At 40.8% G+C, this 27,944-nt stretch overlaps 1 protein-coding gene across 1 annotated transcript in view; it reads right to left on the bottom strand.

Annotated features, from left to right (window-relative positions):
- Positions 1-644: 644 nt before the first annotated feature.
- LOC109645922 (cadherin-6-like) overlaps positions 645-27,944 on the bottom strand; it is a 79,018-nt gene continuing 51,718 nt past the window's right edge. The window contains exons 6-12 of the mRNA XM_020111608.2: positions 26,130-26,317; positions 23,569-23,819; positions 17,027-17,163; positions 15,187-15,308; positions 8,895-9,012; positions 7,761-8,012; positions 645-3,952 (exon numbers count right to left, since the gene is read on the bottom strand). Of these exons, the coding sequence (XP_019967167.1) occupies positions 3,405-3,952; positions 7,761-8,012; positions 8,895-9,012; positions 15,187-15,308; positions 17,027-17,163; positions 23,569-23,819; positions 26,130-26,317 (1,616 nt within the window). The 3' untranslated portion in view covers positions 645-3,404. The remainder of the gene's footprint in view (positions 3,953-7,760; positions 8,013-8,894; positions 9,013-15,186; positions 15,309-17,026; positions 17,164-23,568; positions 23,820-26,129; positions 26,318-27,944) is intronic.

Below are 27,944 nucleotides of genomic sequence, written 5' to 3'. Positions count from 1 at the left end.
ATCTCAGCTAGATGGGCTGCTTTGAAAATAGATCAGTGGGGGTTTATAGGGTTTTTCTGTTGAAAGGTAAGTAGATAGTTATTTTAAAAAAACAGCACATTCTAGTGTCTTGGAAAGAAATAGATGAAGAGATACAAGTCTGAGTGGCCAACATAAGCTGCTAAAGCTGCTAATAAACTATGTCCAATGTGTTTCCCCTGCTCTCTGTGAGTTGTGTATGTAATCTTTCAGAAATGGCCTAACTGGATGATATTGAGTCTAGGGACAAAGTAAACATTGAGTACCACCTGGTTTCTTGTGTCTTTTTTTGTTTGGCTAAGACACTATGTTATCTAGAGGAAACCAGAAAATCTGTCTTCCAGTTTTAGTGGCCGGTACATATTGCACTTTGAAGCGTAAAGAAGATGCATGGGAAATCTTACATATAGCTTCAGAACACTTTGTGTCTGTTGCAGGATTGTGGAAGAAATAACCGGAGTGGCAGCAGAAAGGGATATTTTCTTCTCAGTGGAGATTTAATTTCTCTTTTTTATACAATAACAGACAATTTTAATGAGCAAGGTGAGCAAAGGAGACAGATGTAAGAAGGATGAAAATGGTTTCCTGCGGCTGTTAGTCATCAAATGAAAAAAAAAAATCTAACATTTTAACTGTAAAAGTTTATTTTGATAAAATTACTTGATAATACATCATCATATACAGACAGTAGACTGCCTACAGCAAGTTTTACACCTCCAAAATACATTAAAAAACAGTGAAGCTGGAGGTTGTTTGGATTTTTTCCCTCCAGGAATGTCATTATTGTGTCCTATAAATATTTGGTACAAAAAAGAATGAATTACAATAAAAAGAAAAATATGTGGACATTTTTGTATTAAGCCTTCAGAGCAGACCACAGTCACAAAACACAACTGGAGCAAACCGCTGCTTTTACTGGAACGGCCAAAACACAATACAAACGCCTGCTGTGACATGAAATGATCCTGCCTTTGTGGTTTCATCCCTCACTGGGAAACTAGTGTTTTTTTTAACATGGCACTGAGGTTGACTGTTGTAAATTTTAACCTTTTTCTCCAATAATTAGTGACAAAACATATGATGACTGCCTTTCATTGTTGGTTAATTACAACATTACAACAGAACCCCACGAGTCTGAATGAGACAGCAGGGTTGGGCTGAATGAAGCTAACAAAAAAACCAAACAGTAAATAAGGTAAGTGAAGTTTCTTTTCTCTTGTCTCAAACAAAAGCAGCGAGTGAAATCTGTGCCAGAATACCCGTGGGAACAAACATTTGAATCACATCCTCAAACTGTGCGAGCGTGTGCCAGAAAACAGGTGTGGGCAGGAAATAATATGAGCTGAAAATGAGGTTACCGGTGATTGACAGACATTCAAGATGTGAAGTAGGTCTGTCACTTTTCAGAAAGTCAACTTTGAACCAATACGGAAAGAGGATCGATTAACGTCTGTCCGTGAGCCGTCTGTTGTGTTCGTTTATTAATTTCATTCATCTGAACACAACCAGCACAGTCTAGTCCCAGAGTGATGTTACACTGTAACACTGATCCTGGTCTGATCGTCCGCAGTGTCTCATCACAAATAGACCACGTCCCAAAACATACATGTACTGATTCGACCAAACACTGACATTAGATTATTACATTATTGTTGTTGTAGCTAATGTGTCTTATGTTGTAGCAAGGAGGGAGCAACAGTAGCATCCATTTGGAGTTAAGTTTGTGTTCATCTCATGAATCCATGAAGTGTCACTCTGCTTTTAGCTCTGGTTCGGTCTCCACTTACTCCTCAGAACTGGCCACACGTTGAGGTTGCCTGCTGTTTGGTAATGGAGAGGTCAGGTACACTGCGTTTGTTAGAAAACTGCTGCCTGCTGCTGGAGATCAGCCAGATGAATGTTGATTCAGCTAAACCAGAACAGAGCAGTGGTTGGCCTGACAACCAAAACAATGGGCTTAAAGACACAAAAACATGACAACTGCAGAGTTGGTGATCATTCTCAGAGGGCCTTTTGATCCATTGTTGTAATAACAATATTGATTAGTGCAGCTTTATATTTGTGCAGCCTTAAAAATGGCTTGATTCACTGGTCACTGTTGAGAAGGTTATTTGAATTTTCAAAATAAAAGTGACAGCCATACTGTGAAGACAGGGTTTCTCTGTGTCCTTCATGTAAATGTGAAGCATATTCCCGATGGACATTGTTCAGCATCTGTCTGTATGACCTGTGGATTGTATTTTTGTTTTACCTCCAGTAAAATTACAGATAAACAGAACTTAGTTTTCTTCCAGTATGATTAGGTTAAACCACAGTTCTGACACAATATACACTTAATCAAGAAGCTAAAAAATCTAGGAATGATGTTGTTAACATACATCTTCTTTTTGTGTGCAGCACAAAGAAAACCAAAATCTAAAAACCTGCGCAAACATAAAGAAATCAGTGCATTTATTCATACAAGTTGTCTTTTACTCTGTGTCCCGAAGAAGGCGACTTTCGAGGAGCGAGGATCCTTCAGAAAAGCTCCTCTGGAATGGTCAATTTGTACAAGACAGCTAAAACGACAAAAAGCAATCATGTAAAAGTTGTTTCACCCCCCCTCCAGTGTCAGCCAGCGTACAGGCGTCCACGGTTCAGCTCGAAGGGCAGCAGAAAGGGCACTTAGTCAGAAAGAAAAAAAAAAGTGTCTTCCCCACACTCTTCATATCTGCAGTGGTGTGTGTGGTCCAGTCCGGAAATAACTACATTTTTTTTGTTTTGTTGAGTGACCTGGTACCACACACTCCATTCAGTCCATCTTGAATGCTGCATTAAAAGCCACAAGAAACACTCTTTAAAACAGTTGTTCAGTAACCCAGGAGAGATTAAAGCAAAAGCTCAAAGTCCGATTCTCTATACAAAACACTGTCCAATTTTGATTTTCAACTCCATTCAGGCCTGAAATGAGTCACTGAAGAGCTCCAGCTGAAGATCTTTGGATCCACTGCTGCACTAGTCGATTTAGCTCACGGTTCCCAAATATAGATATTTAGGGACTTTTGTCTCTTTTTGAAACAGACCTAGTGAGTTCCATGTGCAGTGAAGTGAGGTCAGAGATCCGGTGGCGCTCTGGATTATCGTATTCCATTAAATGGAATGAACATCTGCCAGCACATCAGTTGTTTTTCACGTTTTTGTATTTTCTTAAAGCTCATCAGCAACAGTTCCGACCTCTTCTACTGAGTTTGTAGTGAGACACTGCTGTCAGCGGCCCTGCACTTCAAAATGTTACTGGACCTGTCTTTGACATGAAAGCATGTTTGTATGTGTGTGTGTGTGTGTGTGTGTGTGTGTGTTTGTGTGTGTGAGAGAGAGAGAGTGTGTATGGTTCCATGGTATCTTCGTTAGGAGAAGTCGCTGTCCTCGGTCCCATACAGGTCAGCTAGTTTCCTGAACCTGGGTCCCCAGTCACTCAGGTAGTGGTAGTCCTGCTCAGCCTCAGATGACAATGAGCCCAGAGAGCTCAGTGACTCAGCCACCGAGCCGGCGCCCTCGTAGGCGTAGGTGGCCAGCGAGTCGTACGGTGGTGCTGTCGGGTTGCAGTCGTTCTCCAGAACTCTCTGATTGATGAACTCGCGTACGTCCCCGTTATCCCGTGACGCCAAGCTGACCGGTGGCATGATGAGGCCAGGGGCAGTGGGAGCATGTCGGCGGTGCGGTGGGTAGAGCAGGGTGTCAGTGGGGATGATGTCACGCCTCTGCTTGGCAGACTCCTCCAAGGCGGCGGCAGCGTCCGGGTGTCGCAGAGCCCCGATATCAAAAGCTTGGGTGTCCTCCTCGCCACCGCCTTCATCATTATAGCTCACCACGTTGTCCCGGACATCCTCCTTGGAGATGATGAGGGGTTCCTGCTTTCTCTGGCGTTTTAATGCCGTGAATAGAACCACGATCACTGCAAGGGGCAACAGCAGAGAGGTGCAGGGTTAGACAACTTCACAGTAAACTGATAAGATAATAGATAGCAGATAATACTTCATAAAATAATTTCGGCAGCATTGTTTTTATTGGATTTAAAAACATCAACAAGTTAATTGCTGAGGAACACAGTGACTATGCTGCAGTGAAGTCAGGTCATAAGGCAGACACCTGCAAATGAGCCAACACTCTATCTAAAACACTTCATTGCATCAGTGACATTGCTGAGTGGAGTGAATGATCTTGTCTTAAATAATCTTTACTCCTCACGGTGGTTCTTTGATTGCATCGGCAAACCAAATAGCTGAATATACGCAAGGAAGCAAGAAAATATTAGTCAATGCCTCTTTGCAAGTTAAACGCACAGGTCTTGGTTTTTCTTAATCCCCTGCATCAGGGCTGACTGACTCGCGTCACTCACAAACCTGAACTCTGTGTTTCAAGGTATTTACATACTCTCACGTTGCCAGTACACAACTAAATGGTTATTTTCTTGAACCTAAGGGGTTTTGTGATTGTAGAATATGCACAAAGGTGATATTTGATGTCTAAGCTCTGACCTCATCACTCACCCACAAGGTAGCACCAAGCTTAGCACACCAGGGAGCGTGGAGTGACAATAATAAGACTTAGAGCCTACAGGTAAATGCTGGGGTGGAGACGGAGCTTTTGAAACGCTACACGAGCAGAACTGACAGCTTTAGAACATTAAAAGGGTGCGCTGGATTTATGCTATGGGAGCATAGCAACAGACTGGAGTTGGCTGCCTGGAGGAGCTAAGCAGCTTCACGTCACTTTGTAATAAACCAGAACAATCTTTTAATCTCCAGCTAGTCACAGGAAACACAATAGTGTAAAGATGATCAAGTAAAAGAGTAGGGTTTAGTGTGAAGATGTGCATCATAGCTAATCTCCATACAGACCAACACGTGGGTCTCTAAACAAGTTGCAGACACATAATTCCCCAAAATGAAAACATCAGGGCTGCTAAGGCCTGCTACAGGCAGACACAAAGGACAGCAGCCTTTGATTTTAGAGAGGGCTCAGCCATAAATAATCATGCAGAACATTTGATTGGCTAAGCTCATGCAAGCTAGTTTGAATGTAAATCAAGTGCAAGCAAGAGTGGCAACAAGAAAGTGCAGAGGCGTAGCTAAGGTCAGGGAGGAGAAGCAAGCAACAATGCATACAGAGCAGCAACACAAATCAATGCATGGAGCACCTCCAAAGGAGCAGACAGGCTGTGATGTGTGCGAGCGTAGTGAGAGAATTAACAAGAAGTAAAGACAGAACAAGAAAGATTTGTGCGGATAAAGGAGGCAGTTACAGTAAATGGGGTGCAGGGGGGGCGATCAATACATTCATGTGATGGTCAACACCACTAAAATACTCCAGTTTAAGGCTGTATTTTGAACCAGATGCTCTGGTATCAACACATGACTTCTGCATAAGTTTGAGCAATGTGCTGTCACTTCTCAGAGTAGGAAGATTGGTTGAAAAGCTAATGTACTTGTGTCCATGCTGCAGATAGAGTCCTCACATTGGGTGTTACGGCTCTGCACTCTGCTGTAATGTCTCCTCGGTGCAGATGAGCGAACTAAAAGTGCCGTCACTGAATGAAAGCACCAATCTTCAAAGTAGTTTGCCCTCAGCTCTTCTTGGAGTTGTTGGCTATTATTCCAAGTCCACATCTTTCTTTATATGAAAACTTTAATTTATGGGCCACTGGTTTGAATATGATTATGTTGTTATAAGCCACAGTTCTGAGGGGATTTGGTGTCACCTCATATGTTGGTACTACACTACATGTTTCCAGCGAGCTACAAAGGAGCTGAGCTGACGCTGTCATCTGTTTTTTTGTTTCTTGATCATTTCTTGATTTGTGTCTTAAAAATCCAACAGGTAACTGTAACATGTGACTATACATGAATTGTTCTGTATGATACTGTATGGCATTGATGTTTTATCTATATGTGGGGCCATCGTTACACTGTATCATATGGTTTGTATGATATTATCATGTAATATTGTGTAGTTTTGTATGATTGTATGGTGTTACAGTGTTGAACACCTGTTCCTCATGCATGTTGTAAATATTATTTCGTTGAAGTGCTCTTTTAAACACAATATCTATTGCACTTCTGTCCATCCTGGGAAAAGGATCCCTCTTTTTTGTTTGCCCTCACTCTAGTTGAGGATTAAGGACAGAGGATGTCGCACCTTGTACAGATTGTTAAACCCTATGCAGTAAAATGTGATTCGTGAATATTGGCTATACAAATACAATTTGATTGGTTGATTGATTTAAAGTGCAGTACTGTGTCGTATTATCTGTATTGTGTCCTGCAGTGTTGTATAGTGTTGTATCTCATGGTGTCATATCGAATCATTATATCTCAAATTCCATGTGAATTCCAGGAGCACTTATAACATAACTTATTCTGATTCATATTTGTTTGGCTAAAATAATCAGATCAAGGCATTTGCACGACAACTTTTAGTACCGCCTTAGCCAGGTAGCCATGAGTGTGTTTGAGTGTGAGAGTGGAGCCAGTTGGTGGCCAGCTGCTCTCATCTCTCTGCACTCAAATAAGTGGAGTGTGGACACTTCATTTCAGCACTGCCTACCTCCTGTGTCTGTGTGTCTTCATACATCCCTGTGTCTTGCTGTGTGTCTGTTTATGTGTGTGTGTGTCCACTAAGTCTGCAATGACTGCACCTTCAGAGGCATAAATATGTATTCATTTTCCCAGCAGCCCACTGGACCGTGACCACTGTATGAATAAGAGGATAAGTGGGGATGTGGTGGCAGATGAGATGCATTCATTTCCATAGAAGGTTTGATTGTGACGAACGGCAGCCGCCTGCAGCTCTGAACCGACATTGTTTTCCATTACAGCAAATGAGAAAGGCTTCAATGCTCGTTTTAACAATGCTGTACAAATGGATGTACTGGGCTGCTGCAAGTCTGATCAAACATGCTGCACGCTGTGTGTGCACATTTCATTTCATATCTGTCACACAAGTTTTTTCTGCTATTTGCTTTTTATGTAGAAAAATATTTTCTTTTTTTTGGTTTCTTCCCATTTTAATTATTTTTAATCAATGTTTTACATTTAATTCTTTTTGTTAAAAAATGCAACTAAAAACTAAGGAGGACATTTTGGCTCATCCATACCACACTGACATTTGAATTCATTTTGTAGCATTGTGTGAGTACCATTGTTGGGTTCCCAGGTGTAGAAAAAAATTCTATTGCTGGTCTGATTTGTGTGACTCCGCAAACTAAATAACAGCAAGTTGGTCATATACTGAATCTGCCCCCAAGGGTCTGGAAAAATGTGGCAACTATTAATTTAGCACTTGCAAATAAATGAATGGCTGAGATGGGCTGTGTGGATTTATTTTGTAAATGTATAATTATATGTTAATGACATGAGGTTGTCTAAGTGAAAAAATGCTTTTTTTGTGTGTTACATTCATATTTTTTTGTAATGCTGACCTGTAGTTTATGATAACAACTTTCTTCTACTTTTTACTTTCAAAATGACAGCATAGCTCAATCATAGCTTGTCTTTCTGAGAAGCAAATTCCATATATACACATATACAATCTGGCTAATTAGTTATTGGCTGATCCATATTAACTACAGTTTCTCTGCCAATGTAGTTCCACTGCTGCATCACTTACTTTTATGTGTATGTTTTGTTTCATATTTTAGTTTGATCATTTTGGCCACTGTGGGAGACACAGTGACACAAACACAAACATTGTTCCATACTCACTCAGCAGTATGATGGCGCACAGGAGGATGGCGATGAGCGCACCAGTGCTGAGGCCAGGAGAGCTGCTCAGAGCCTCAGGATTACACAGCTCCATGTTGCCATCGCGGTCGCAGGTGCACACCCTCACAGTGAGGGTCCCGGTGCTGCTCTGCATGGGGTACTCGCCGTCAGTGATCACTACAGGAACCAGGTAGATGCTCTGGTGGAGGCGGCTATAACTGGCTCGACGTGTCAGGATGCTGGCAGTGTTATCTGAGCAAGAATAAGTCCTGTTAGAAGATCACTCTAGCACACCTGCTGTGCACAGTGTGTGTGACACTGTCTGACACAGCAGAGGTGTGAATAAAAATCACTTTATTACTAGGTTGGAAAGAGAAATGTGCAACAAGGCAAGAATCAGGATACATTTGTTGTACGAGTTGGGAAAAGGAGTAACAGCAACAATATATTCACTTATCTCAGTACAAACAAAAAAGGCTCACAATAAAAAAACCATAAATCATATATATACAGTATATATAAGAAATAAATATATATAAGTTATGTGTGTAACTATGGTTCTGTGTTGCCAGAGGCAGTATGTCTTTCTGGGATTTACAGCGTCTTTGGTGAAGAGGAAGAATGAACTCTCCACAATGTTGAGAGATAATGTGTATTTGTTGTCTTCATAGATGTGTGTGGTGCACATTGAATCGAACATGACCTTAACAAAAAAAGCTAAAGAACAGCCTACATTTGCAATATTCACAATAACATATGAGCAATCTGATGACTGTTAATCCAAGTCATAGGTTTACTGATTCAAGAACTGCATCTAGTTTGTTTCAACCTACAGCCTGTCAGGGTTAGACAAACACTTCACTACTACTATTGCTACTCTAGTATCAAATCAGAAGGAGGATGAGCTCTCGCTGAGACTAAAATAACAATAATAATAATAATAATGTAGAATTGTATAAGTTTTATTGCTCTTTCATAGGGAAGTTCAATTGAAAATGTTCAATGGAAAAACTAAATGCTATTCCAATGCTGAAGAAGTTGATATTTAGGAAATTCCCTTGTATATTGTCTTCCACTGTAAATGTATACACATTTGTATCAGAGCAATCCTGCACCTGGTTAAATGTGACCTACCTCCATTGTCTCGAACAGTGAAGTTGCTGCGGTGCATCATCTCAGGAGCCAAACTGAAGAAAAACTTGTGTCCTGACGACGGCTCGTCAGCATCGACGGCACTCACTGTCTGGATCCGCTGTCGGAGACACCAACATACATTGACATAAACACCTCGTGGAGTTAAGTGAATTAAGAGCAGTCAATGAGAGCAAAAACACTGGCAGGAAGGAGATTCCTTTCACAGTGACAGTAAACACTGCTGTGATGTAAAGCTGCCAACAGAGAAGCTTGGATATCATCCGCATCACCTGTCTGTGCCAAATCACCCATGAATAGCTCTGTCAACAGCACAGCTCATAAAAAGATATATTACACTGATATACAATTAAACAGATTGCAGATTGTGATAGAATCATATACGACAACAACCAATTCAACTAAGTCAAAATGTTATATTCATAATGATGTTCTCATTAGTAATCAACTAAAACTAAGAATTGTTGCTATTATCTTACTTTAAAAATACCCTTCATATCTACATATGGATTCAGTCCTCGTCCATCAGTCCACTGTGCATTTATGTCACCTGCAGGGCGTGGAGGGAGGGTGGGCGGCTTCTAAGTTGGTTACAAAGTGCACTTCCCACTAGATCCTACACTTACATGTTGATGTTCTCATCAGTTTTAAATAGTAACATAACCACGTTAATGCTTCTTTCTCTTTGATATTCTAATTTAGATCTCCAACATAATCCTTTAACCTAGTTAAAATGGGACTAAATACCTTGACAGTGGGCAGTGAGTTATGCTAATGCAGTAGTTGGGAAAGTGTTAATGTGTCACAAGTGGGACCCATTTTAGCTGACTGAATTCCAGCTGAGCACAGCTGCTGTTCTCTGTGCAGATGTACGTTACAAACTTTGAACAGCTACAGCAGGGTAAGAGCTTCATACTCTAAAGGTAAGTTCTGCGTAAGCCTTGACTTGGAGTCAACAAACTGTGACAGCAGTAAAATCCTCAGTGGATTTCTGGGTGGTGGATGGATTCAAATTTAGAACCCTGAGTATACGAGTAAAAAACTAGGCATTCAAATATATGTTTTCTGTGATTTGAAAAATGCAACAACTGAGTATTGAATTCAGTAAGACACCTTTGTTATTAATACCATACTGCAGCTGTGGCTTAAGATATAAAGAGGGTCCTCCACTAATTTATTTTAACCTTTTGTTGTGTGACAAAATGCAAATGTTAGAGATGTTTCTTGAATTTGACCATACACTTAAAATTACACTTTTGCAATTTGATGCCCAGCTTTAGGCAACATGATTTATACATTTTAAAGGCTGTAAAACTCAAAATTTAAATCCAAAGACAAGAAAAGAATGGTTCTTAATCTATAAACGGAGTGCAGTATGTACAATATATAAGCTTCATATTAAAACAACATGATTTAATACTATTGCATCTCCATACTGTGTGTTCAGAAGAAGCTGAGGAGGAGGATCGGGGGGGAAGGACAGCTACACACTCACACTACCCCACCTCCTCTTCCAAACCCCTTCCTACAGTACTCAGCTCTCAGTCACCCATCACCAGCAGCCCAGCCCCTATTCCCCCCCCCACTGCTCTAATCTGTCTCTCACAACAAACCAGGTGAGAAAACAGCTCAGGAAGATTAAGGTGAGAAAGGCAGCAGCTCCCAACAGCATCGACTCCAGGCTCCTCAATCCCGTGCTGAGCAGCTGTGTGGCATTATAAAGGTTGTCTTCAACATGAGCCTGGCGCCGGGCAGAGTACCATGGAAGACCTCCTGCATGGTACCGGTGCCAGAGACTCCACACCCAAAAGATCTCAGCAGCTACAGGCCGTTGGCACTATTGAGCCACAACACAGAGCTCTTTCTCATCGGGAGAAGAAACTTGGGAGCACTGTGAGGATCATGTTCTTTGATTTCTCCAGTGCTTTCACACCATCCAACCAGCACTTCTGAGGGACAAACTGGAGCAGGCTGGAGTGGACCTCCACCTCACATCCTGCACGTTGGACTACCTGACCAACAGACCCCAGTATGTGAGGGCCCAAGACTGAGTGTCGGACACGGCTGTCTGCAGTACGGGGGCCCCACAGGGAATGGTTCTGGCTCCTTCCTTTTCACCCACTTCATCTACCACTCCCCCTCCTGTCACCTGCAGAAGTTCTCTGATGACTCTGTGATTGTCGGCCTCATCACTGACAAGGACGACAGGGAATACAGAGGACTTTTTGGACTGGTGCCAACGGACCTGCCTCCAGATCCGCTTCCTGCAGGATATCCTCACACTGCATATATTTCTTCCTGTCTTTACACTGTATATACTAGTTTAATTACATTCATATGTTTCTATAATATTCCTTAAACTTAAGTATTGGATGTTAAATGTTACTTGCTGATGTATTTTTGACTCTAGCTGCTGTAATACTACAAACTAATTAAGGATTATCTTATTTTATCTTACTGTTTCACTGCCCAGCCGATACTCTGCTGACTGTTTGGTGTTAAAGCTGCAATGTGACGGGTTACGTGGAGTGAGAGACTCATCACCAACTCCACAGTTCTAAGTTGTACAGGGCTTTTTAGCCTCTCAGCTCTAACAAATCTGGTCTCTAGCAGCAGCAGCAGCAGCAGCAGCACACAGTTTAATATGAGCTGTGAACATAGTGGAGTATTTAGCACCTAAAGAGCTGGATATTTTTCAGCCTCCTTTTTTGGCATGCGACCAAAACAGAGCTAAAAGGAGAGCCGATGTTGGACTCTTGACTGAATAGGTGGACACACATGATTGCAATGTTACAATGCTGATGCCGCTTAGTGTCGGCCGGATGTGTAACCAGGCTTCTGTTAAAACTTCCATCATAAGGACTTTAGAAGACAGTTATATATTGGACCCTGCGGAGCTGCATATTTCTGTAATTTCTCAGCTGATGACCATATATGTTTTTTAATACTCCACTACAGTCTTATTTAATTTTAATTAGAAACTAGCCAAGGGATTAAAGGCTTTAAGAAAGATCTGTGCCAATAACACACGTGCACATACACAAATACACTGAACAAATCCGTAACCAGAGGAAAGCTGCGGAGAATATTTAGCAAACAAATACTGATGATTCACATTGATGGACAGATGAAAGGGCAGAGGAATTAAAGGATGAACGGATGGCAGGATGACAGGGATGTGCGGAGATTAGTGGCAACAAGCCACCATAGTGTAGAACATCAAGATGATGTTGGGTGTGCGCATGTGTGGTAATCAGCTGTGCAGTTGCACCTAATTGTGTTTTGTCGTCTAAAATGTAAAGTTTGTTTTTATCCTACTAATTGTTACTTAATATAACTCGTCTGATGTATCTGTTTGTGGTGTGTATGCTTTTATACAGGTGAAGGCATGTTTTAAGGTTTATGGTTACAAACGCTGTAGTTATGGTTATTGTTGGAGTCCCTAAGAAATAAATATAAGTCAGTTTAATTCCTCTGTCTCGACTATGTGTGCGTGTATTTGTGTGTGTGTGCACCCTACCTACAATACCAGATGTATTAAAGCTCCCGCCAGGGTCCGTGACAAATTAGCTCATCAGCAACCACAAAAGAACCCAAGTGGTCTCAAAGACCACAACCAATCGGATTCTCAGCTGCAGAACTCTTTGTGTGAGAGTTCTGTCTTCCCTCCAGTTTGTGTGTGTGAGTGAGTGTGTGTGTGAGTGTGTGTGTGTGTGTAAAATGCATAAGCTTCAGCACTTTATTCACATTATTCAAAATAATTCAGATATCTGATGAATATGTGGTGCTTTCAGTGCTGCAGAGGTGTGGTAAAGTCAGTCCATTAGGGAGGTGCAGGGGAATCTATTGAAAATGATCTATTGTATATCACTACTGTAATTTGTTCATCGGCTTTGTAATAAAAAACATACAAAAAAGTCTAAACTCCTGAAATGAACAGTAATAAAACCAGGAGGCATGTTGGCCTACATTTGTGGAACCCAGCACAAGGGTCAGTGTGGTAGTTATGACTGATTCCACGCAAATGCTGTGTTTCCCTGTTCATAAAAGGGGATTATGAGCTCAGTTTAGCCTCTTGGACTTGGCATGTCCCATAAGTGATTCATAAAAGCATCAGGGCACAATAACTACAGTACCACCTGCTGTGGGCAGGCTGTAGAGCCAGCTTCCATTCTGTGCTGGAGGTCATTCAAGTTTAGTTTTTACACACTGATATAATGTCAGAGAGCGGCACTGCTATGAATCAAAGCAAAACAGAAGGTCAACACCGTGTGTATGCAGTGTTACTGTCATTCTGTGTTTCTGAAGAGCATACACAACTACATGTTTTTTAATGTTACAATGTCATGAAGTGCATTTGTATTAAAATGCTCTTTTACATTCTGCAAAAATATAATATTTGACTCTTATCATGTCAATAAAGTACTTAGATTAAGTATTAATCTAAATAGTTTTATTTAGACATAGTGGTCCGCTGTCCTGTTGCCTGCCATACCATCGTTTGCTCTGCTGATCTAATCTTCGATGAACGTATTCAGTCCGTGACCTGGTTACGATTCTCATCCAGTAACCTGCTGAATCATCCACAAGCTTACAAAGACAACACGCCGTGCCATTACTGCTGTCACGCCGGAAATCTCCAGCAGCTGTATCATCGGAACTCTTTGTTAAAATGTTTATTTTATATCCTGGTGTGTTCTGGCTTTTGTTTTTGAGTATTGCTGAGATATTAGAAAAGGGCTACAACAAAATCTGATACATCAACCACGATCAAACAAATTTTTCGTCCATATTATCTCAGCCACTCAATGTAGAGGTCAAACTGAAAGTAAGGACACCTGGAATGTTCCTGTGCAGGAGGAAAGTGCCACCAAGTAGATCAGAGCTGAAACACCAAGGTGAGCTGTACACTGATATTTTCATTTACGCTTCTAAACTAGTTTGACTAACCTGGGGGCATTCGAAAAACATGTCTAATGTTCTGTTGCACTAACTGTAACTGCTCCTCTCTGTGTCTCTGACTTGATCACTATAACTGAATCATTTAAACAGTATTTGCACATGAAGGTTCTGTCCCGAGCTTTTGTATAAACAGTTGAAATTTCTGCCTTTAAAAAACGCAGTCATTGATAGTTTGCCACAAGAAGCACAGACAAAAAAACAGCGAGTCTGTTTTTGGGCTGCAATCTATTTTGGATCAAATCCAGGTATAACACTTGGATATAATATGCTGTGAGGATAAGTATTTTTTATGAACATTTTCTTCCTTCCTAATTTGCAGAGAGAAATATACAAAACTCTTGGGTAACAGAGTTCTTAGTAGTTCTGACCGTGACAAGTAACTCATGTAGCTGGTGGCATGATGGTTCTAATTAATGTTAATTCTGAGAGAAACTCAATGAAAGCAAAACCTGGCTGTTTGGTTAATGTGCTCCTTGTAAGGAACTCAGCAAAAAAACGAACACAACTGTGGTGACGTCCACACTAATATGTGTTTGTGTGGAAGGAAGCAGAATGTCCACTCTGCAGATGGTTGATCACTTACAGAAAACGAATACAAACAATAAGCAGCAATGGTGAAAAGAGATGGAAGAGATTTATTTTCGACAAGGTGCAGCTGTTACTGAATGTGTTTAAATTCACAGCTGGTAGTTGAGTCGTGACTGATAAAACCCAAATAGGAAGAGAATGTGGGTGTCACCAGAGTGTCCCAACAAAAACACGACCAGCAGTGTTTCCAAAAGCCTCCATATTAAGGTCTGGAACACTTGGGTAGTATGGATGTCCGACGCAAATGTAGCAAAAGTTACAGTTTTTAAGAGTCAAACATGTTACTGTGGAGATAGCCTGGGATTTTAAGTGTATGATTTTACAAAGACGGACAAGGTGGTGAGCCGTCTCTGGTGAAAATGATCTTGCTGATTGCTTCATGCCATCTGCAGGAGTCACAATCTGCCAAAAGAGATCACGTTCCATCTGTTGTTTCAGTGTGCCAGATTAATATCTCTTCAACACTGTGCTCTTCAATTCATTTTCAGGTGTAGCTGGGTATGAGGATTGATGAGGTCCTCATGCAAAAGGGACCAGTGTCCATCTTTCCAGGCTGCACAAAGTTCAAAATATATGAGAACTGTAACCCCAGACTTTGACTGGTCGAAAGACAACCAATCTGGATGCCACTTGAGGTAGTCTGGTTTTATAAACCAAACATTTCCCTTGTCTCTAATGATACAGCATTTTTACTTTTCATATATGTGAAGTGATAAGGCTTTACCTGACCAGCCTTGGTTCTCTCACAGACGAAGGTTTCATAAACGGTGGCGAAGGTGGGAGCGTTGTCGTTGATGTCCAGCAGGCGGATGTAGATGGGAACATAGCTGCTCTGACGGGGATTATCTGAAGGCAAACAGAGAAAAGGCTTCATGCTCCACTTTCCCACACTTCAACACATTAACACTGCGAGTTCCCCAGTATAACCCCAGCGGTTTTGTGTCTGTCTGCTGGTCAACCTCTGATGATGGAAGGTTTGAGTCTGATTCATGCTTCTGTGCCGAACCTGCGCCGCAGGTATGCCCGTAGCCTTACAGTGTGTGAGTCGTGCCGCAATTACACCGCCCAAACACTGGTGGAGGTAGAGTCTGGCGTCTCTGTTTACTTCAGAACAATGGCGACAAGCGTCACTGAGCAGATCGTGTTGGAGTTGGAGCTGATAGATGTTGAAGAGAATTACTTCTTCTTACAGAAGAGCAACGAAGAAAAGAAAGACGTCGTCCGTGTCTGTTCCTTCAACTCAATTCAAAAATGGCGGTGAGTCTGCCACAGATGTGATGCTACCGAACGGACCAATCACAGCTCTTGCAATTGGCACTCCTTGACGCTATGTTCCATTTTTGGGGATGTGCACACCAGGGTACAGCGTAGGGCTCTGTGTAGGGTACACGTCAATGCGTAGGCTATGGCGTGGCTTCGACGCAGAAGCATGAATTAGGCTTTAGTCATCCATTCGATTTTTCACTGGTCTCCATCCTGCTCACATGTTGTCTTAGTAACCTCAGTTATCTCATTCATGCTCACACGTGAACATTAAAGATGAAAAGTGAAAACATGAAAGAGAAAAAAAAAAAAGGTTTTCAAGTTCAAATACATAAAAATGGCCATATTTCTTCAGCCCATGTCCGAGCCATCGGTTTCCTGTAATTTTCACAGCGTGTCTCAGTTGAAGCAAGGAAACAATCAGGCTTCCATTTCACACTTGTGTCTGAGTGAAATTGTTTGTGGAAGCTGAGGTATTTGATGTTAATGAGACCTGAAACTGGAAAACAAAAACCAAACAAAAAACGATTTTTGAAGGCTTCCTGCCATTATTTACTTTGTTATAGGCTTTACCATTGATTACCACAAATTCATCAGTGTCCCACGGTGACTTTATACTCAGCAGCACAGCGTGACTGAAAACAACAGGCTTTCTTCTGTTTCAACAGATGTTCTCTTTCTTTATATTGGCTGTAGAGGGAGGATCAGGAGTAAGAAGCTATAAGTGACAGTGTCTCAAAGTCTCTCAGGTGTGACTTACTGATGTGTCCTTCGTGTTTTTTACCAGATATAAATAATACTTGCTGTTTAGAATAGGAATCAGTAAATAATGAATCCCTTCTCATGGTGTCAGGCAAAGTGAGTGGCACTTTTCAATGATTTCATAAACAGTTATTTCTCTTGAAATGACTCCTTCTCAGGTCTGTAGATTATCCAATGTAAGCAGGATATACTTTATATAAGTTGCTTTTAAATGTCATTTTCAGTTTGTCGGAGGTGAATCAATGAAATTCAATTACTTCCATTTTATTGGAGTGGTAGCACGAATCCCAGAGGAGGCTATCAAAAAAACCCAAAGTGACACTCTACTTGGCTAAATGAGATTTTTTAATTTGAGATGAACAGATGCTTTACTGTTGCCCACTCAGCCAGTCCTGGATGCTGTAATTAGTGTTAAACCCCTTGTCACTGAGTTCGCTCCGTGATAAATAACCGTGACACTCTGTCTGGCTTCATTCATTTATACTCCACATCAACAAATACATCATATCTACAACTCATCCTGCCTCCGCCGCACTTACTGAACTCAGTGGCAATGACTGAGATGTTATGCCAGGCAGTCTCCTCCCTGTCCAGGTGTTTGAGCAGGAACACAGACCCGTTCCCCGGATGGACGTTGAACAGGCGATCCATGTCAGTGCGACGATCAATGGAGTACCTGTAACAAACAAGCATGATGATACAGGCAAAGCAAACGAGATGTGCTGGGCTGTGAAGCTGCTGAGCCTGTAAAGCTGATTAAAGCCATGAGACATGACTTCTGGAGAAATGGGACAGACAGGGCAGGATGTAACGTATTAATTCCGCTAAGGAGATCATGTGCTTTGTTTGCAGCACATTGACACCAGCCCTTATCACCAAGAGCTCTCTTGAAATCTTTGTTTGTGTATGGCTCTGCTTTATCATAAGGAGATATTTGTTTTGTCTTAGTTTCTTTTTCAGTTTTTTTTTTTGCTGTTACGTGTTAGAAAGCATCCTCTACAAACTCGGGAGATCTCCTGCTGTGTCCTCACATCAGCTCATCCATAGTTTCTGCGGACTTTATAGGGGCCAGGCAGAGAAAGTCTGCAGAAAGTGTGGAGGCTCTCATCATTTGCGTTCAAACATACAGCCCCCGAGGAGAAACTCCAGAGGATCTACAGAGTTCAGTCCATGTCTGAAAGCTGTTCAAGTTACAGTGTGAACTCACAAACTTTGCATTACTGTAAGCCACACTGATGTGTGAGGCACTAGACTATGTGGACTAAAAGCTACCGTTAGTTTTGTGGCCAGATGAAGCGAAGATGCAAAAGATTTTTAAACATTATCAAGTGTTAGCTCACTGTTGGAACTGTTAGGCTTCTCTCTACAATATGATAAGGTCTCAGTCCTTTGTGTAAAATTCAAATGAATTCAACTCATATGAATCTCTATTAGTTACAGTTTACATGGAGCTCATGAACTTTGCCATAATAACAACATGTTAGTATCTTAATCACCCCATTTCTTCAATAACAAGGATGTGGGACTAAATGAACAGACGCAGATTTTTTTAAAACTTTCATTAACATGGTGAAATTGCTGGGGAAGAAACACACTCTAGATTTCGGTAAAGATCCACTAAAAAGGGAGTTTGATCCTGGATCTTTTCTTTCATTGTGAGATCGGGCATTTGTCATTTTCTCAGGAAATAATGTTTCAGACATTTATAGTGTTGAGATCTATGAGTTTGTACAGTGTGGTGCAGATGATCAGATTACTTGCATTTATCTTTTATACGATTTTCACTCTTCTACAGGTCACACAAATTGGGGTTAAGTTTTGTTTTGGGAAAGTTCAAATTGTATCATCAAAGAGTGAAAAACCCACACTTGTCCTGAGGAGGAAAAGGGAGGACTGGAAAAGAGAGAGAGACCCTGGAGGGAAATTACTGCAAGTTCCTCTCAAAAGTTTAGCAAAAAAGGCAGAGCACAATGCGGTATCAGGTAAAAGAACAAATGCAGCCGACCTTGATGTTCTAACAGCTGGAATCATATAACTGTTGCGCTGTGAGCTGCAGCATTCTGTCCTCCCCTCCTATTTAATCTTACTATAGCCTGTTCAAAACATCAGCTACTTGAAAATCCCTGCCACTGACTGTGGACTGCTCTCAGAGCGTTCTCTATTTTTGAACTAGTTGCTGAATGCAGCTATTCACAGCTTCACAGCACTCCATAGATAATAGAACTGAGATGCCTTTGCTTCAGTCTTTTTCCGCCTGCCTGTCAAAGTGGCGGCAAACTGCTCTGTGAACAGGAGCGTCACATTGTACTGCATGTGAACATCGTCAGTGCCTGGATCAAGGCTAGTTTCACTATCCACTCAAAAACATCTCATCAAACTGCTATTATCAGCTAATTGTGTGCCATTCAATCTTAATTATTGTTTCCCATATGGAGATATATAAAAGAAAACATTGTCTGAGTACATCCAGGCTTGATCATAATTAGGAAGCACTCAGCAGTAAAATAACTGTTCACTGACACAGTGTGAATAGATGATGTAGTCACATACACAAATTCACAACACAGACGTAATTGGAATTGGGTTTAAGTGTGTGTCTGTATGTGTGTGTGTGCCCTCTTGTGACAAATCATTTTAAAAGCACTCCATGGTCCCATGCTTGTTTTAATTGGAATATGTTCCTCATCAGTTCGCCTGCTTTATATGTTGAGAAATAAAGACGGAGTTCCAGCCTGCAGCTTCCATTTCATTCTGCTGACATACATACATCAAGATTACTTTTTAACTCAACCTGCACCATACTACACTACACCACACTATACTACACTAAACTACACCACACTATACTACACTACACCACACTACACTACACCACACTACACTACACCACACCACACTATACTACACTACACCACACTACACTAAACTACACCACTCTATACTACACCATACTACACTACACCACACTACACTAAACTACACCACTCTATACTACACCATACTACACTACACCACACCATACTACACTACACCACACCATACTACACTACACCACACTACACTAAACTACACCACTCTATACTACACCATAGTACACTACACCACTCTATGGTACACTACACTACACCACACTATACTACACTACACCACACTACACTACACCACACTACACTACACTACACCACACTATACTACACTACACCACACTACACTAAACTACACCACTCTATACTACACCATAGTACACTACACCACTCTATAGTGCACTAAACTACACCACACTATACTACAGTAAACTACACCACACTATACTACACCACACTAAACTACACCACACTATACTACACTAAACTACACCACACTATACTACACCACACTAAACTACACCACACTATACTACACTAAACTACACCACACTATACTACACCACACTAAACTACACCACACTATACTACACTAAACTACACCACACTATACTACACCACACTAAACTACACCACACTATACTACACTAAACTACACCACACTATACTACACCACACTAAACTACACCACACTATACTACACTAAACTACACCACACTATACTACACCACACTAAACTACACCACACTAAACTACACCACACTATACTACAATAAACTACACCACACTATACTACACCATACTAAACTACACCACACTAAACTAAACTACACCACACTACACTACACCATAGTACACTACACCACACTAAACTACACCACACTATACTAGAATAAACTACACCACACTACACTACACCATAGTACACTACACCACACTAAACTACACCACACTATACTAGAATAAGCTACACCACACTAAACTACACCACACTAAACTAAACTACACTACTCTACACTACACTACACTACCATTCAAGTCGTGTCAGTGTCTCACATTAATTATTCAAATTATGCTGTCCTAAATTCAGATTTATCGCAATTAAGTTTCAGAATAATCAGAAATGGTTTTAGACTTCTCATATTAACATATATGATCTAAGTAGGCATTTGCTGCCGTTGTTTAATATGTGCAGTGACTCCACTTTCGCTCGCTTGTTTTCTTTCATAGACATGTTGACACGTCCCTGTTGTCTTCGTTGTGTTGCCTATGTTGGCTAGTTTACAACATCTAGAACCTTTTAAATGCCTTTTGACACCAAATCCTCCATGTTGTGTCGGTCAACTGTCGTAGATACTTTGCCACCCATCTGCTGCATGGACACTATCAGTTTCACACAGTCACGGTTTAGTTCTGGACTAAAAGAACAACACAACGAAGTGAAGACATGATGTATGTATGTCACTATATTTTCTCTTTTTGCAGCTAGGTCAGTGAGTTTTGTCACAGACAGATAAGAAAGATAGGCTACTGTTGGAATCAGTGGAGTCTGGGCATTTATATGATCGTGTGTGCTGTTAGCATTGAGCAGCATGATTGCTGTTACTGGCTTTGTGGACTATGTGAAGTAAAGTTTTTTCCACATGTTGATCTATTTGTTAAGTGTTTGAATTGTGTACACTATTCAACACTATGATTATGTAATCCTCATTCCCCTCTTTATTTACACTGCTCCATTTTCTAGATCCATATTTTTTTTCTATAGCTGTGTCCTATTACTTTTTATTTTGGCAAGAGCACAAATTGCCTTCAGAGATCAGGAAAGTTTCAACTTATCTTAACAGTCTTCTAACTCCTGATCAATACCCGCTGCAGCAGAGCAAATTACTGAGGCCTTAGGCATTTTATTTTGTAAACATCAAAAAATTCCCAGGACGTACTGATGCCGTTTGAGAAATGGACAATTACTAACAGGAGAGCCACAGAGCTCAAACTACCCTAATGCCAGGCATCAATAATGAACAGAGTTGCAGTGAGGCAGCTGCCTTTAAATACAGCCTGTAGGTGTAGGTCTCTGTTGTGTATATACTCAGCAGTTCCTGCACACAGCTGTATAGTCCACAGACAGCTTGGTTTATAATCTTAACAGTGATCACTGTACTTCCTATCTTTTAGCCTACTCCACATTTCTCCTCTGTTTACACAGTTTTTCACATTCTTATCAGAAATCCTCATAGGCCTTCAGAGAATCCAAGACCATTTGAAGTAAAACTTTATCCGAACTTCAGTGTAGTTAAGCAGAGATTTCTAAAAAAGCAGAGCAGGAAGCGCAGATATGCAAACTTTCAAATATAATAGCCCTGCGCTGCAGGAATGGTCTACCACGTTTAAGTGATACACGGCCTTAACTGAGATCACAATAAGTCACTAAGTGATGTGCAGGTGTATTCTTTATTATTTATGTTATCGAGATGAATACTAACAGGGAGGTTTTGAGGAAACATCGAAATCCTGCTTTTGTCACATAGCTTGGACAGTTACACAACTTTTCCTGCCTCCCCGCTATCTGGATTCTCCCCTCTCTTTTCAACCCACCATTCCTCTGACCACATTTTTCTCTTCTCACCCCAAGGTCTAGGCAGATGACCGTCCACACTGAGTCTGTTTCTTCCAGAGGTTTCTTACTGTTAAAAGAGAGTTTTCTCTCTCCACAGTACTTCCATTGATGGGTGCAGCGGCAGGCTTAGCCCTGGTAGAGGCAGAACTGACCAAACATACTGTCTGTCGCCTGCCAGCTATTGGCAGATAAAATGGAGCTGTTCATTCAAAAGCTAATGGGGGCTCCTCTGCTCAAATGTACAGGTCTTGTGTTTGATTTCATGCTGTTGTTGGAAAGTGTGACCGTGTGCTGGAACGGTGACATTACAGCTTTATGGAAATACACTTTAAAATGAGATGATATGATTGGCTATCAGCTCCTTATCTGGAGTCACGTATGAGTTACTTACTGAGCAGATATTCAAAGACATTTATTTTCAGTTGGATCTTAAATTGGAAAAATACATAATTCACAGCACATTAAACCTCAGTTACAAAGTGTGGACAGAAAAGTCCCATCCAGAATAAGTAATGCTTCATGGATTCCCCTCATCTGTCCAGATTTCTCTACCTCCTGAAGTCAGCAGGACACTGGCAGAACGTCTCTAAATGTTGAGTTTATCCTGGGTTAAGTTAGGTAAGGTTGGTACCACAGCTGTGACCTACTGAGCTCTGACTTAAAACTAAATAATTAAATAGGCTGTGTATACAGGGTAGTTCCCATGAAGTCACCAAAGCTCCACAGTGCCAACATTTCACTCGCATTTGCGACTAAAAATGGATGTGTGTGAAGTGTAAAATGTGTTGAGGTGCATGTGTGCAGAAAACATCTACTACAAAAGTCAGTCCAAGCAGCATCTATTTTTTTTCAACAAAAAGGTTGACAAATATTGATATTGTACCAATGCTTATCAAGGATTTTTATCTCTTTCTTCAACATTTGGGATTAAGCTTCTTTTCCAAATTGTTATTGATTTTACAGGCATGTTTGGTTTGGTGCAGATCCAACTATGATAATAACATGAAGTGTTTGTTACTCATATTTGCATGTAATATTTATACGGTCATATCTCCAAACTGTCCCGTGATAAATAATGTTAATTTTGATAATTGTGGCACACTCTGGTCTGTTGAAAATCCACAGATCCATGGGAGAGTTTACAAAACAATCCACTGGCCCAAAGACAACTGGCGTCACTCAAAATGCATCATCATATAGCTGAATCACCCTGGAGTCTGTGGGCTAGTATGCAACATCTGCATCTGCATCAGACCTTAAGTAACAATTTGCCCATTTCTGAGTGAACTAAATATGCAAGAGTGCATGTCACTGTTTCTATCCTTTGCTGAACGGACTGAAAAATAAAGAAGAAAAAAAAGGGGTATGCCCTCTTCTCCAGGCACCGCTACACCACTGCTCTCAGTCCAAACAAAACCTGCAAATGTCTTATAATGTGATAAACCTGCTGAAGGCTACGTCTAATCTGCAGTCAAGGGAATGTGCAGTGAGACTGCCACTGTCTTTGAAAAATCCAAAGGACAGCACATCTGAAAGTCAATGAGGCATAAAAAAAAATATGGTAAGAAATAAAATAAAGGTCAGCGAGGTTTGGCCTTACTTGACCATGCTGCGAGCTCCATCAGGGTCCATGGCGCTGACTGAGCCCACGGCCACGCCCACCTCAGCGTCTTCCTTCAGCTCCATCAGATAGCTAGCCTTGTCGAACAGTGGCGGCTCGTCCACGTCCTCCACGCCAATTCGGACCGTGGCCATGTCTTTGGAGCCTATGGACATGAAGCGAGGGTCCACCTGGGTGTTCTGGACCTGGATCTCTACGGTGTATGATGGCTTCTTCTCATAGTCCAGAGGCTGCAGAGGCAAAGAGAGGAACACCACACGCACAGGAGGGTTGTAAGAGGACTGTTTACAGCAATAGGAAATAACAGAAAGCTAACATCAACACTGGAAGGCAAAGTTGAATCTGAACCTCCCGTTCATATATTATAGACAGGCTTTAGTGCAGAGGGCTGCCACAAATAATTAATATAATTGTAATTTAAAGCTGCATTATTCGATCTTCTGGACACTTGGGGCCAGCAGAACAATTTGAACATATAACATTGACATATTATTACTGTTGCAACATGCTAACATGCTAGCGAGGACACAGAACTTTGTCTAATTCTCTGCGGGCTCATCACTACGAGAGACACCTTTCACATGACTTGGTTATTTGATCCATTGCTATGAAAATGTTGAGTAGTGTGGTTTTTAATGTCTGTAGCCGTGCGGGACCAGTTTTAATGTGTGTGATATTATAATAAAACATTTTAAATAATGAACCAGACTAGACTGAAAAACACTGAATCGTTATGATTATATTTTGCTTATATAGGAGAATAGTTTTAAAACTATATGGTTCAATATATGATCAAAATTGAAAAGTTGAGCATCAGAGGCAGGATTTATGGACTCTAAGAGCGCAAATCCTTTGTGGTGTGGGGGCTACAGTCTGTCTGAATGATAAAACAATCAGAAGAGAATAGCACATATGGTTACAGTGGAAAATACATTAATAAACTTGTGATAAAAAGCAGCCGACAGATTCAATCTTATGACTAATGATAATAGTTTTTCAAAAGTGCAAATTATGTTGGGGAAATCTGCTCCTTGACATCGACTGTGGCAACTCTGCATGGTTGTTGTTTCAAACAAGAACAAAGCTTTAGATTCACTCGAACAGCTCTACATGCGCTGCCTCTGCTTCCTTGAAGAAATCCTGGATATTGTTCTCATCTCGCATCCTGCTGACAGAACATCATTACTCCTTTGTTAAAGCCTGCAGACTTTCTTAGGTTGTGTCAGCAACAGGAACAAAAGAATTTCTAAATATCAATTGTGAGTGAACATCAGTAAACACACTCTTTGTGAGAACACTGTGAATCATTTTCAAAACTCAGCAGCATAAAAGCTCCAGTCCGGTGCATTAGTGCCTGCTGCACAGGGTTGTGAAGGTAAAGATGAAGAAGTTTAATTTGGTTTCTTTCATCTGTCAAGCATGCCGGGGCTTTGCATATTTAACAGTACATGTAAAACAGACTACGTGGGCAGGATCCGTACGAGTCGAAAGTGTGGGATCTGCTGAATCACTGTTTTAGAATTAATTTGATTCAACCAATGCCGTGAGAAAAATATCTAGATAATTAAAAGCCTGCCTTATTTGAAGATGAGCATCAGAAAAGCAGCAGATATATCTATAATCAACAATAGATGCACACTCGTGAGTTTTCATCCAGCGCCTTTCCGTGTACAGCTACTGAGGTTTATTCAGGTTCATTTTACTTGCTTTTACAACGATCAAACGCAACAGGGGGTCCCAAACTTTTCAGCCCCCAACCAAAATACCAAAAGAGGAAAAGAGCCATGCAAACATTTTATTAATTTATTATTTATGCTGATTTAATATTGGACTGTGTGCAAGTGTGTGCACAAGTGTGTGTGTGTGGGTGTGTGTATGCTTCGAAGCTTCTTTTTGTTCAAATCTGTTTTTTAATGCTACGTTGATGTTTTAAAAAAATGATTATCAAAATATGCACGACTAGAAAAATCCAGTCCATGAAATAACAAACAATATTTCATAAACTGTTCATTATGCACAACATAAATTATCATTAGCTGTTCTCTGACTAAGACATTTTTAATCTTAGTGACAGCTTGATTGGTTTCAGCTCTCATCTAAAGTCATGACAGACTACATATGCCAAAAGAAACTGAGATATTTCAAATCAACAGAGTTAAGTAAATCACGTTACACTTGTAAATCCTGTATGTTGTAATTGTAAATGCAATACACTGAGCTGTATATTAATACATGTTTAACCTTTGTAGAAATGATGCTCTTATTCATTCACAATTCTCTTTTACTCGCCCCGCCCTGATTAATCAGTTGGCTGTTGAATGTTTATGGTAATCCAGTCGAACTGGTCTTTCAGTAGACTTTCATCTATATCACTTTCATGTGCACGACAATGCGTTTTGTTCATTCTTCAATTGGTCTCACCTGATTGAAATATCTTTTGTGCCTTACACTCAAAAGTAATTTAAAAACCTGGTTTTCAGATGAGTGCTACAAATGCGATTAGTGGTCTGGGACCACAGTTTGGTCGCGCTCCCTCTCACCTTGCTGACAGTGATCACTCCCTCCTGGGTGATTTTGTCAGTGGAGATCTCAAACATGTCCATGCCGTCTCCACTGACGATGGTGAAATACATCTCAGCGTTTTTCCCGGTGTCTCGGTCAGTGGCTTGAATTCTTCCAACCGGGATGCCAGACTTTGATGACTCTGGAACTCTGAACTGGTAAATACCTGGAAACACAGAAAACAGCCCGGTCAGCTGCATGGTGTCTGCATGTACATCCATGTGATGAGACTAAAATTCACTTCAGTCTTTATGTCAGTTGAATTATTTTTTGGTCTAATGTTGACCTGTTATTGTGTTTTGAGTTCTGACAACACTATATTTCACATAAAAGTCAAGTGTTATTTTAATGTTTGGGTTGAAATGAAAAAAGTTTTAACCTTGATTTATCACTCTCATATTAATGTCTAACAGTTTGATGTCTCTACCCTCAGGAGCATTTACTAAATTTGTGCCTAATGATAAAGCTTTCTAATTTTAAATTCCTCTCCTGACTATAAATTCTGCCAGTTATCAGCCAGTGCACAAGGACCTACACTGTCCAATTCATTTGTTAAATCTGCAGGCATTGGCACAGTTGGTGGTGAGAAGTTGTCGACAATAGAGAGCAGGCTGTCAGACCTTTCACGTTGAGCTGCAAATTACTGTAAACACCAATCACACATCTCCTCACCTGATTGGTTTCCTCTAAAGCATCAAAATCCACTAACCAGAAACTCAGTGGTTTGATCCCCAGCTAGAAAAGTACATAAATACAGACCATTTACCGACACATGTAAATGTGTAGAATCAAACAGAGCTCTTATTTCTTTCAAAGGTCTTTAGACTTGGTGAATCAATCAAAGGAGGTTAAATCAATATGGGAGGGTCACTTCTCAGATTATAATATATATGATCTGAGTTCACTATCTATCACTAAGAGGTAACATCAATTTATAGGACACTGGGTAAAATGTGGAAGCATTGTTTGTATCTGTAAATGTATGAACAATTAAAAGCTTGAAAGTGTAGATTGAAGAATTGAGTATGACAGAGTTGTCCATCATGACCCTGATGACTGACAGAGCTGTTCCACAAACATGCTGTTTCATATTCTTATTTTGTGGCTTCTGAGTTGAATGGCAAGCTGTCAGTATAATCTGCAAAATGGAATGATGTCGGTACACCCATGCACTGTATAGAGGTGGGGGAAGCAGAACTATCTACATTATCCATTGAGCCATATCAGATAGTTTGGGCAATATCTAATATATAAATTCAAAATGCTACTTTACAGCTGCTGCTCCTGAGCAGGATGTGCTCAGAATACACATTTCATCAGGGGAGATGGAAAAACACTGCCACATCTGCAGCTGCCAGCATCCTGTATCTCTGTCAAAGGATCGTTTCATAGCCCTCATCACACATGTGTATGTGAACTTCTAATTCAGGCCGGCCATCCAGCTGAATGTCCACAGTGGGAAACTAATGTACTGCAACTACGGACTCATGAAAACTGTGTCAGTCACTGCGTTTATGGGCACAACATTTCTGGTCTTTGCCCTTATTCTGAAAAAAAGACAATATTCTCCTATGTTTCTTATATGGCCAATGAAAGTAAATATTCAACTGTTTGATGAATTGCGTGGGGAGCCTTTTAGGAATATTATTTTTGTGAAAAGAGATTTTCACCGGTGCCTGACTTGCTCGGCCATGCAAACAAGGCCACTCTCTTTCATTGCTTCCACCACCTTACTGAAAAGGTTAGTTGTGGTATTTGTACACATCCAAAAACCTTTGTCCAGTTGGTTTGTG

The sequence above is a fragment of the Paralichthys olivaceus genome, chromosome 16 (genome assembly GCF_024713975.1).
Source record: "Paralichthys olivaceus isolate ysfri-2021 chromosome 16, ASM2471397v2, whole genome shotgun sequence".
Lineage (NCBI taxonomy): Eukaryota > Metazoa > Chordata > Actinopteri > Pleuronectiformes > Paralichthyidae > Paralichthys > Paralichthys olivaceus.
This window is presented reverse-complemented; position numbering and strand designations above follow the sequence as displayed.